This window comes from Neofelis nebulosa, chromosome 7 (genome assembly GCF_028018385.1).
Source record: "Neofelis nebulosa isolate mNeoNeb1 chromosome 7, mNeoNeb1.pri, whole genome shotgun sequence".
NCBI classification, from domain to species: Eukaryota; Metazoa; Chordata; class Mammalia; order Carnivora; family Felidae; genus Neofelis; species Neofelis nebulosa.
Genome location: NC_080788.1, coordinates 36,773,493 through 36,785,764, shown reverse-complemented (window position 1 = coordinate 36,785,764; position 12,272 = coordinate 36,773,493). Strand labels below are relative to the sequence as shown.

The 12,272-nt window shown below is 57.1% G+C and overlaps 1 protein-coding gene across 10 annotated transcripts in view; it reads left to right on the top strand.

Moving 5' to 3' along the window:
* The window catches only part of PAQR5 (progestin and adipoQ receptor family member 5), a 74,654-nt gene that overhangs the window by 46,051 nt on the left and 16,331 nt on the right, over positions 1 to 12,272 (top strand). For 9 of the 10 annotated variants that reach the window (XM_058737237.1, XM_058737243.1, XM_058737241.1 and 6 more), the window contains 3 exons: positions 5,332 to 5,459; positions 7,423 to 7,628; positions 12,053 to 12,179. In XM_058737237.1, coding sequence (XP_058593220.1) covers positions 5,332 to 5,459; positions 7,423 to 7,628; positions 12,053 to 12,179 — 461 coding nt within the window. Of the gene's footprint in view, positions 1 to 4,862; positions 5,037 to 5,331; positions 5,460 to 7,422; positions 7,629 to 12,052; positions 12,180 to 12,272 lie in introns of those variants that run through there. The other variant, XM_058737240.1, reaches the window with a different exon arrangement.

Genomic DNA, 12,272 nt, shown 5'->3' with positions numbered 1-12,272 from the left:
TACTTTTTACAACAAATGTGAAACCAGTGGAATGTTCCATTGTCTCAACTTCCTTGCTTCTTCCGTAGGTCAGTGCTGTGTATGGTGCTGGCCATTCAAGGGGACCTTTCACCCCGGTACGCCCAACCTGCATTGAGCAATATTTATTTTTTTAAGACATCGTATGTGTCCTTTTTCACGTTCCTGTCCGCTAAATCACTAATGTCCTTGGGAGCCTCTGTCCTAGATGGTGATAGGTAATTTGTTGACTTTTTATACATCTTTTATGTTCAGCCAAAAGAAATTTAGCTTCATTTTCTTTTTTTTTTTTTTATATAATGTTTATTGATTTTGAGAGAGAGGGAGGGGGGCAGAGAGAGAGAGAATCCCAAGCAGGCTCCACGCTGTCAGCACAGAGCCCAACACGGGGCTCGATCCCATGACCATGAGATCATGACCTGAGCCAAAATCAAGAGTCGGATGCTTAACCAACTGAGGCACCCAGGCGCCCCGGCTTCATTGTCTATGACTATTGTGGTGCATTTACAAAAAGCATCCTTCGACTGGACTGAACACTGGACACTTCTGTTTTTAAAAACGCGACCCCAGTGTCCTAAATTACATTCACCTGTAATTGTAATCGCTTAATGCCAACAACGGTTGGCTGTCACTTCAATGTATTTGTGGTTCTCGTAATTGCATGTGACTTGTGTATAAGCGGTTTTATGGTATTTTAATTGAGATCCTAAGTGCTGTCTCTTGCCAGGGCTCAGCACGGCCCGTCCTGCACGAGCCAGTGGCTTAGCGTCCAGCTCAGTCCTGCAGGCGCTCACTAAATGGCAGGTTATAACTGATGCATCAGCTAGTGGCCTTCCCTTTTCCTTCTCCATGATCTCCGTGCCTTCCGCCCACAAACACCTCACTGAACTCCTCACTGGTCTCTCTCTCCCGCTCTGGCTTTTAATGCCCATGTGTTCAGGCGCATCTTGAACCCCCTTTTGCAATGAATTGGATTCTGGGCAGGGAGGTGACCGTCAGATGCGGAGGCGGGGGACGGGCTGTGACCAGAGGCAGCGTCACCAGCGGCATGCCCCGGGACCTTGCGAGAAGTGCACGTTCTCCCCCAGTCCCACCGAATTCGCCATAAGAACCCCAGGCGATCTGCCGACACCTGCACAAGAGCGTTTGAGGGGCGCTGACTTAGGGACACTGTCACCCGGTGTCCCTGCCGGTCTTGGCCAGCTCGGGCTGCCGTGGCAAAGTGCCACAGACTGTCTGGACAAACAGAAGTTCACAGTTCTGGAGGCTGGAAGTCCAAGGTCAAGGTGCTGGCGGGGCTGGTTCTCTTGGGGCCTCTCTCCTTGGCTTGCAGGTGCCCCTTCACGTGGTGGTTCCTCTGCACACGCCCCTACCGTCTCCCCTTCTTCTGAGGGACGCCAGTCAGATTGGACCAGGACCACCCTAATAGCCTCATTTGAATCATCCCTGTCTCCGGCGGCGACTGGGTGGCTCAGTCGGTTGAGTGTCCGACTCTTGGTTTTGGCTCAGGCCATGATCTCACGGTCTCGTGGGTTCGAGCCCCGCGTCAGGCTCCGTGCTGACAGCTCGGAGCCTGGAGCCTGCTGCGGATTCTGTGTCTCCCTCTCTCTCTGCCCCTCCCCTGCTCACGCTCAGTCTCTCTCTCAAAATAAAAAAATCCTGTCTCCAAATACGGTCACATCTGAGTTACTGGGGGGTTAGGGCCTCCACATGTGAGTTTTGTGGGGGACACGATACAGCCTATAACCCTGAAGAAGAAACAGGCTCAGAGAAGCACCTGACAGTCCAAATCACAACACAGGCCTAAAGATGAGTGCTTCGTCTCCTACAAGAGCCCTTCTGAGCAGCAGCAATGAAGGTGTAAGAGGCCAAGGAAGTGAAGTCTGAGGTCTGCATGCAGCTTTCAGATTTGCTCCCCCTACTCCTGGGAGCTTGGGAAAATGTCTTAAGCTCCCCGGGCCTTAGTTTCCTTTTCTGTGAAATGGGGACAATGAAAGGCTCTCCCTCCCAAGGTCATGAGGACTCCCTGAGATTTGGACAGGAAATGTAGGTTGCCACACCGACAGCGCCTGGCCCTCTTGGCCGGCTGTCAGAATCCACCCTTATTTACCGCTAGCCGGAATGTTCGATTATTTTCCCCAGGTGATTTGCAGTTTAATAGCTAGAAAAACCAAGGGTTTAAAATCGTCACAGTGGAATTTCGGGCTCAACTGGCAGGTGCACAGGGTCTTTCCGGGAAGCCAAGCCTTGGCAGGCACTAAGAGGAAAACCCGCTGATTTGTCCTTCCACCCCGGGTACCTGGGGGCTCTCACTTCTAAATAATAGGCTGCACACACAATTTGATTTCATTTCACATGAAATTGCCTAGCCCACAACTAGGGATGCGGGGTGGATTCCTACAAATCAATCCTGCCGTGCAAATTAGCCAGCACCTGCTAACCTAGGGCTGTTTGGAAATGAGACCCAGCTCTGGAGCACTAAGGCAATGATTGCAATTTGCCTTGTGGGGTTAGGCTGGGTGTGAATACAAAATTGTTTTCAAATGTCCCATTGGTTGTTTAGATTTATGTCGCGTGTCTTCTTTTAAGATCTACTCTGTGCAGAGCACTTTGCTGAGGCCAGGGCGGGAAGATGGAGAGAATGCCGCTCCTTTCCCGTGTTCAGAGGGCCTCGGGGCAAGAGTGCGTCTAGCATTTTGGCCTAATAAACTGAGGTTCAAGTTGAGGAGGGTAGGGGCAGGTCAGAACATCGCTGTTCTAGGGCTGAGGGACTCCCTCTCTTTTATCCAGTCTTTATTCTTTTTTTTTGGAGGGGCTGCTTTAAATCCTGCCCCTATAGGGGCGCCTGGGTGGCTCAGTGGATTAAGCATCTGACTTCAGTTCAGGTCATGGTCCCACAGTTCGTGAGTTCAAGCCCCGTGTGGGGCTCTGCGCTGACAGCTCGGAGCCTGGAGCCCGCTTCGGATTCTGTGTCTCCCTCTCTCTCTGCCCCTCCCCTGCTCACGCCCTGTCTCTGTCTCTCTCTCAAGAATAAGCATTTAAAACAATTAAAAAAATAATAAATCCTGCCCCTAGAGCATGGTTAGTGGGCTTCCCATCCCTATCTGGGGTCAGGATAGCAGGTCAGAGGAGATTCTTTAAATATAGGCCCAATGCTGGCGTTGGTGGTAAAGTAACCCCGCCAGGTCTGGGGCAAGATTCCTAAGTGTGGTCCGGTTGTCCAGAGTGTGAATTTCCCAGCCCGTCTGTTCCCCTCTGGCTTTGGACTATGTCAGCGTCTTCTGATCCAAAGAGAGAACAGTAGTCACGTCCGGAATCACCCAGGGCAAGATGTAGGTGGTCTCCCCCTCCCCTCCTGTCCGTCCACTGCCCACCTGTGGGCCCTGTGTCCAGACTGTCCTCCAACCCCGCCCTGTGTGCCACCACCCCGCCCCCCACATGCCCAGCGCTCTGCGAGCCCCTTGTCATGAGATCTCCTCCTGCACAGATCTGCTAAACTCATTCATGTGAAGGAGTGAATCATCAATAACAATGGCTCCTTTCTGGAATTTTTACATTTTCATAAGAGGCCAATGCCTTCAAAAAAAAAAAAAAAACTTGAAAAATTTTTTTTTTATGTTTTATGTTATATTTGAGAGGACGAGACAGAGCAGGAGCAGGGGAGGGGCAGAGAGAGAGGGAGACAACAGAATCCGAAGCAGGCTCCAGGATCCGAGCTGTCCGCATGGAGCCCGACACGGGGCTCGAACTCATGAACTGTGAGATCATGAATCTGAGCCAAAGTCAGATACTTAACCGACTGAGCCACCCAGGCGCCCTCCAAAAAAAATTTTTTTTAAGGGAAGACTGTAATGTGAGACGGACAATAGACCCCCAGTTTCCGCTGCAGGGCTGTCGTATGCCCACTGGGCACGGCCACCCTCCTCTCACGGGTACAGAGCTGAAGTCCATGGGCCCACCTGCCTCCTTGTCAGCAGCCCTGGGGGGGGGGGGGTGCGTAGCTGCGAGCCAGGATTTCTGCTGCCCGGGACTGATGCCTGTCCACTGCAAACCGGGGACGTCAGCAGAATTGAACGGTGAATCAGAAACCGGAACAAATCGCTTTAATCAGCTAAAACCCAAACCTAATTCAAATAGTATTTTTCCACTGGACCATGAACCAACTTCACGGGTCCCCCTCCCCCTGGTTGACCAGTTTAACCCAGAACTGAACTAGGAAGGGAATGTACTCCCTGTTTTATAGGTGAGGACACTGAAGCCCTGAGAGTTGTGGCTGGCTCAAGGTCATGGGGCCCAGGTTTGACTCTTTATCCTAATAACCCCTGACTTTCTCCACTTGACTCAGAACCTCGAGATATAGTACATGTTACCTATTTTGTACTTAAAAAAAATTTTCTTTTTAGTGTTCATTTTTGAGGGGGAGTGAGTGAGCGAGCGTGAGCGGGGGAGGGACAGAGAGAGAGGGAGACACAGAATCTGAAGCAGGCTCCAGGCTCCGAGCTGTCAGCCCAGAGCCCGACGCGGGGCTCGAACTCACGAACCGCGAGATCATGACCTGAGCTGAAGTCGGACGCTCAACCGACTGAGCCACCCAGGTGCCCCGTACAGTTACCCTTTTTAATGGCTCTAATGGAGCTCTCCGGGCGGGTTGACACCCATATGTGAGCTGACCAGCCCAACTCTCTCCCCTGGGGGGTGGTGACCAAGAGACTTGCCAGGTGGGCCACATGGGGGGGGGGGCTTGCGCAGGCCCAGCTGTGGCAGCCTCCCCTCTGCCCGCGTCCCAGGCTAATGCCATCACCGTCTTCATCATCAAAAGGCCTTTATGAAGCGCCTTGGTGAATATATCCTGGCACTGAGCGGGGATCTTCTGCAGAGATCTTCCCACCAGCCCCTGACATCCAGGGCATGTCGGCTCAGGCAGACAGCATATACGTCCTCCGACCGGGAAGGCACCCAAAGACCGGGCTGTAGGCCCCAGGCAGAGGGTGCAAAACCAGCCAATATTCATGACAAGAGTAAGTGTGCCTGGGAATGCAGAGACGGGCTGGGCTCCCAAAGGGAGTCTGGCTCTTAACGTCTCTCCTCCAGCCGCTGCGGGCTTCTGGAAATCTGGAAGGCTTTTAGAACTTACAGGAAGGGGGAGAGGGAAGCAGCTTGACAGCTCAAGGACTTGGGGTCGAGTGGTCCAGGCTTCAGGGTTCAAGCGCGCAGGCCGAGAGGACACTAGGTGCTACCAAAGCTGCTCCTCCTGAGACTTTCTCGCCGCCCTCTCACCTCACCTCGGTGCCCCTCTCTCTCCGCCCCCTGCAGGTGTTCCATGAGCAGGGCATCCTCTTTGGCTACCGGCATCCGCAGAGTTCCGCCATGGCCTGCGTCCTCAGCCTTTTCCAAATGACCAATGAGACCCTCAACATCTGGACTCACTTGCTGCCCTTCTGGTACCTTCCAGCCCCCTTGACCGGCCGTCTCATTCGGGAGCCCCGGGGACTGGGGCTTCGTTAAAGCCCAGGGTGGGTTGGGAAGGCTGAGATTCCATGCTGGGATGTTGGGGGACGCCCCCATGGCACATGGGCGTGGAGCTGGGAGTTGCTGGGGCCTACAGCTGGGCGAGCTTTAGCACACGGACTCTGGTAGGATTCAGGGGGCTCCTGGTGGCTCCCCAGTCTTCCCCTGCTCCAGCGCCTGGTTAAAATGTCACGAGCTCCAGGGGCGCCTGGGTGGCTCCGTCGGTTTAGCGTCCGACTTCGGCTCAGGTCATGATCTCGCGGTTCGTGGGTTCGAGCCCCACCGTCAGGCTCTGTGCTGACAGCTCGGAGGCTGGAGCCCGCTTCCGATTCTGTGTCTCCCTCTCTCTCTGCCCCTCCCTTGCTCACCCTCTGTCTCTCTCTCAAAAAATAAACACTTAAAACGTTAAAAAAAAATACTTTAAATGCTAATAAATTAGAATTTGCAGATGGGGATGGTGGTGGTCCCTTCCCCCGCCCCCTGTTCTCCCTGGAGGTGCCGGGTCACCTGCTTCTTGTGGGTCCTCTCAGAGCCCTCCCCCCCTCCCACCGGTGATGTGAGCACCCCCAGCCCCCAGGCTTTCCCTGCTGCTGCTCGGCCCTGGCTTTCTTCCCTCCAATCCCCATCTGGCCACAAACCTCTCGGGCTGCTTGGAGGGACCACGGGTGATTTCGGCTGTTTTAAAGTTTGTGCCGCCAGGGGCGCTGGCCTGACCATCCTTGTTTGTGCGTCTTAAGCTCTGGTGCTCAGATCCCTGTGGGGCGACTTCTTGGCGGTCCTAAAGCTGAGCCACTCTGGCTGAGGCCCCCCGCTGCGTACGACATCATCCTGCCCCTGCCAGGCCCCCCCCCCCCCAGAGGCGGTCACCACTGAGTGATGTGGAGCGGGGAGGGTTTGAGAGACACCCCGGGCAAGTGGGGCCGGGGAGTCATCTTGAGGTGATAAGACAGGTTTTGAGACCAGCACATGGCTGAAGGCCTGTGTTTGCTGGGACAGGAGGAGAAAGATGGCCAGTGTAGCCAGAAGATGCTTTGTTGTCTCCCTCTGTGGGAGAGCCAGTGGGCAGAGGGGCTGGCTTTCTAGAAGGAGTGGCTTGTGGCGGAGGGCAACTCTGCAGGCAGGGCCCCCCTTGCCCGGGTCGCGGGTGAGGCAGACGGGAGGCAGAGCTGTGCCGTGTCTCTGTGTACAGGTGGGGCCCAGAGACCCAGGCTCAGCTGAGCCTCAGCATGGGACCAGGCCACTCAGAATGGGGGCTGCAGTGGCAGTGAGGGAATAGCATGGAGAGGAGGGAGAAAAAAGTCCTGGCAGCTTCTAGACTTTCAAGCACCCCCCACCCTCACCCCCGCCACCCCGGGAGGATGCTTCTCTTTGAAGAGCCTTCCTGCAAATGGACATAGACAAACCACAGGGATGGTGACAAGGCCGACCACTCCTATGGGCAGTTGGCTGAGTGTCATGAGGTTATTTAATGTGACGTGCAAAGAGGTGGGGGAGGGTTACGAAGACTGCCTCGGGTATGGGATAGGCTGTTCTCCCGCGGTCCCGTTGAGGGGGAACCAGGGCTGACCCAATGGAGAGATTCAGGGGAGACAGGTGTCAGCTCAATGAAGGACTCAGGCAAGATGCTGTAAGAGAGATTCTGTGGTTACAAGGCCGGGCGAAGACCAGACTAGACGAACCTAAATGCTCTCCTCTTGCCCCTCCTGCCCACTTCCAACCCCAAAAGGATCCCACTCACCCTCCGTCCCGCCTGGTGTTTCACCGAGGTGAGAACACACGGGGTTCAGTTGTCCCAGGGCAACGGAGAGTCTGGGGAGGGGTGGGGGGTGCGAGGGGAGCCCCCGGGAGCCCCCCCCCCCCCGCCGCAGAGGTCGAGTGGGCCACGCTGTGTTCCAGGTTCTTCACGTGGAGGTTTGTGACCGCCTTGTACGTGACAGACATCTGGAATGACAGCTACTCCTGGCCTCTGTTTGTGTACATGGGCACCAGCTGCGTGTACCCGCTTGCGTCCAGCTGTGCGCATACCTTCAACTCCATGTCCAAGAACGCCCGGCACATCTGCTACTTCCTGGACTACGGTGCCGTCAACCTCTTCAGCCTGGGTACGTGGGGGCCCGCGCTCTCCTCTCCTGCCCGGGGCCGAGCTCCTCGCCCCTTCCTCTGGGAGCTGGGGCCACCGGAAGGCGTTGCCGGGCCTGCGGAAGAGTCACGGGGACGCCAGGGCCCCATCCGGGTTCCCGGTGAGTGTCCGGTAAGCAGCCGGGCCAAGGGTGTGCTGGCAAATGCTAACGACCGATCGTCTGGGGACAAGGGCCCTGCTCTGTGGTGTTGGCCGACTCGTGTGGCGTAAACGACTCCCATCGCGGCTAACTTGGAGCCAGACGTCCCTGAACGCGGGCGGGGAGAGACACACGGTCGTGTACCATCAGGCAGTAAGTTTGTCTGTGCAGAGACGGTAGACGCACTAACTGGAAGTCGTGACTTCTGCGAACGTGCTCGTTTAATTGCACGCTTGTGGAGCTGGCCGTGTTTTAACAGTCGGCCTGCAAGATCTGGGCAAGCTAAGCAATCTGCTGTCCTAGGCCAGGGCGCCGCCTCCTCCCGGCTGCCGGGTCCCCGCGGCCTCATGGGCTGCTCTTCCGAGAGCTCTCCCAGCCTCTGATGCGGGGTCGGGGGGTGGGGAGGGTGGGGGGGGGAGCCCCGCCGTGCGCCCCAAACCACTCCCCTTTCTCTGGCCCCCATCCCATCACTCCCCCGTTCTCCTTCGGCCTCTCCATGTTCCCACCCTCCTTTGCTGGCTCCCCTCCTCTGCTCTGCCGTCAGTGGGCAAGCTCCCCATCAGTCCTTGGGCCTCTGCTGCTGCGGGGTCCCGTTTTAGGGTGATCTCCCTCGTGCCCACGCCATCCCCCAACACCTCTGGACCGGGCACTCCCAAAGCCATCTCTGGTTTACCGCCCACCTGAGGTCCACGCCGTGTCCGGCCCTCATTCCCCCCCCCCCCCCCGCAACACCCCCTGGGCACACCTGCTCCCCTCCTGCAGTGACTCACCTGGCTGGTGGTCGCACCCCCACCCGGTCTTCCAAGTCCGAATCTGTACACAGCCCTCGAGTCCCCTCCCTCTCAGGCCCCTGCCCGTGCAACTCCACTATCCTGTCCACGCCGTTCAGTGAGTCTCTCTACCCCACGTTCTTCAAATCGCTCCCCGGCGTGGGCTTCACTCACACCCCCCTGCCTGCCTCTCCCCCTGCACCATGACAACAGCCTCCCCACCACTTCCTGCTTCTCCCCGACTCCAGCCAGCTTCCTTCCTGGGAGCCTTCTCTAACACCTTCCAATATGGCCCCCCCGCCCACTTAAGACCTTTCAGGATTCCCAGTGACCCCGGAGGAAGTTCACACTCCTTAGTCTAGAGGCTTCCGGAGCCCTTGATCACCCGCCCCAGACCCATGATAAGAGCAGGCATTTTGGAGAAACCACGACACAGCAGGCTGCGTGCTGAGCCCCTGACACACGTCACGACGGGGGGGGGGGGGGGGGGAGCACAAGGCGGAGCTTGTGGCCTGGCCGCCCCCGCCTCTTAATCATTATATGCTCGCGGGCACGTTTCTGAACCTCACTGAGCCTCAGTCCTCTGGGCCACAAAATGGGCATCCTATCTCCCTCATAGGGTGGGATGAAGGTGAAACGAGTTTAGCCAAGCGGAGCACCCCCCACAGGGCCTGGCACTGAGCAAGCATCGGAAGGTAGCCATTACCACGATTATGTCCTTAACCCTGACGTCGGTCCCCGGGGATGGGGGCCATCGCTGTACCCACCCTGTAGGTAAGAATAATGAGGCGCCATGAAGTGAGTTACTCAGGTCGCACAGCTTTCAAATGGCAGAGCCAGGGTTAGAACCCAAGCCCCAGGGGTCAGCCGCCACCCCGAACTGCCTCCCTTCCCGTCACTGGCTTTCTGTCTTTGTAAGAGTTCCTGGGTGTCTGGTGCCCCCACACAGGACCTTACCAGAGAACTTCCTCTTTCCCTCCCTGCAGGGCCTTCAAGGCTCGGCCCCGGCAGCCTCAGCGGCCCCTACCCACGGCCCCCTCCAAGCCCCCGGACCGGGAGCCCCTCCATGTGGCTCTGGGCCCCAGCCTGGTCAGTGATGTCTTCATTGCTGCTCCTTGCTCAGAATGGCTCCCTGAGGATGGGACATTGTTCCTTTGCATTTGGCTTTCCAGCCTGTGGCCCAGTGCCTGATGTGGGAGCGGTTCAGGGAACACGGAAGGGAGGTCTAGTCTGTGGAGAGAGCCTACGGATTCTACCTCGGCCTCCCTGCCCCTTTGTCTGCAGCCGCCTCTCCCGCCCGTGTGGAAACCCTCAGTACCCACCCCCCCCGGATGGCATTTGCTCCCACTTCCTCCCTGGTTTCCAGCTGTTCCTCTCTCTAGGTCATCCTGTGCAATTTCACTAGGTTTTGGCCATCTCGATCCCTCGCTCGGAAACCTTCCGTGGCTCCCTATTGCCTCAAAGAGGATGTTTCCTTTCCTTAGCCTGGAATCCAAAGCTGCCTCTACTCCTGCTCCCTGGAAAGCCCCCTAAAGGGGTCTGAGCACCATTTACAATGCATGTTTGTGTGGAGGGGTGCGGTTCCCCACGGCACCAAGCAATTCTCAGATACCAGCTGGGCGCCCTATAGTTCAACTCATTTCTGATACTGTTCCCACAGGTTAAGGGCTCAGTCCCATAAGACTGACCACCCCTCCCCCCCAGCCCCTTCAGACACCTGTCTCAAGCCCAGGTTGTTACCTGTGCCTTTGACAGACTCGTTATAGACCCAAGGCTTCAGTGACCCCGGCTCACAGAACTCAGAGAAACACTTTATGCACTGGATTACCGGTCTGTTATAGAAGACTGTAACTCAGGGACGGCCGGATAGAAGAGACGCCCAGGGTAGGGCCTGGGGAGGGGCCTGGAGCTTCTACGCCCACCGAGCACGCCCCTCTCCCTGAATCTCCACGTGTTCACCCACCCGGAAGCTCGCCATACCTCTCCCTTTGGGTTTTTATGGAGACTTCATTAGTTACCGTTGATTTCACCTCCAGCCCCTCTCCCCTCCTGGGAGTCGGGGGTGCGGGACTGGGGCTTCCAACCCTCTGGTGACAGGGTTGGTCTCCAGAAATCCAGGCCCCATCCTGAAGGGGCTTTCCAAAGTCATCTCATAAACAGAATGAGAGACACCTTTGTGGCGGTCCTCGCTTAGGAAGTTCCAGGGGTTTTAGGAACTCTGCCAGGAACAGTGGAGGAGACCAAACGTGTATTTCTTATTGGAAGTCATTTCGTTTCCCCCCCGTGGTTGGGGGCAGGGTCTGAGGTTCCCCTGCTCTTGTCCCACGCACGGAGCTTGCGTGCACCTTGGCCCCCCGCCAAGCAAGTGCATCCTGGTCCAGATGGAGCCCCTGGGTGTATCAGGCCGAGGAAGAGTTTGTGCCCTGGGAGTCAGTTCCCAGCTGAAATCCCATCTCGGCTCTTTTCCCCGAGTGGGAACACCCTTTGGCTTTATCAGACTCCCATCTGTTAAATGGGGTCAGAGGCAGAGGTGAACCTGTGTGGCCCAGGCCTGCTTCAGCCTTGAGCCGGGATTTCACCGTTCTCTAGATCTTTGGAGTAACAGGTGAGCTTAGCGCTGACCCCTGAGGCCCTGGGCTGACAGGTCCGTGACTGTCTTCTCCCCTCCCAGAGGAGACCTGGTAAGGGTGGCTGGAGAGGGCTTCTGGGCCAGGCCCATGGACACACCTGGCCCCTTTGAAAAGGACAGCGATCTCCCCTGTTCTTTCAAGTAAAAGCTGCAGCAGACAGGTCTCTCAAGGGCCCTTGGTAACCCCTCTGTCACAGACTCCCAGACCTAAGGCAACGGAACACCAAGCCTAGCCTCTCATACCCGCCCGTGAGCTGGCCAGTCCCCCAGCGCACTGGCGCGATATGCCTCGCCTCGGCAAGGGCCCTCCCTCCCTGCCACATCCACCTTCCCACGGGGGCACCCCGCGTCATCGGCAGGTGAGATGTGCACACTCAGAGCAAATCTGAGCACGTGGAGGGGTCCTCGTGGGCCACGGCATGTGGTTAACAGTGGGGGCTTTCACTGAGCTGCCTCAGGCTGAAGCTTGGCTTTGCCGCTTTCTAGCTGGGTGCCCCCCAGGTGGGTTGCTAGACCTCTCTGTGCCTCCGTCTCATCATCTGCACATGAGGATGAGTGCAGGATTTATGTCACAGGGTGATTGTAAACGTTCTGCGAGTCAACGTGTGTAAAGCCCCGGGGGGGCCATGCTGGGCTCATAGTAAGTTCTCAGGGTAGGATTGGGGTAGGCAGGGAGGAGAGGGAGGACGTTCTGGGAGGGGCGGTGGCGCAGGCAAGGTATGGCGGCAGGACGCTCATGGTCCCTGGGGATAATGAGGGCTCAGCCAGATGCTGGGGTTGGTCTTCCCGAGGAGTCCAGACTGTGCTGCATCCTGGCTTCCCGCCCAAAGCTGGTTTTTCTTCCCCAGGCTCAGCCATCGCTTACTCTGCCTATTCGATCCCCAACGTGATGGTGAACACCACCTTCCATGACTACTACGTGCCCCTGGCCGTGCTGAACACCATCATCAGCACCGGCCTCTCCTGCTACTCCAGGTACCCGGCTGCTGCACCTCAGAGGGCGGGGGAGGCTCAGTGGAAGGGCTCTCGGAAGCCTGGGGGCTCAGGTCCACACGGACGTCCCGCGGC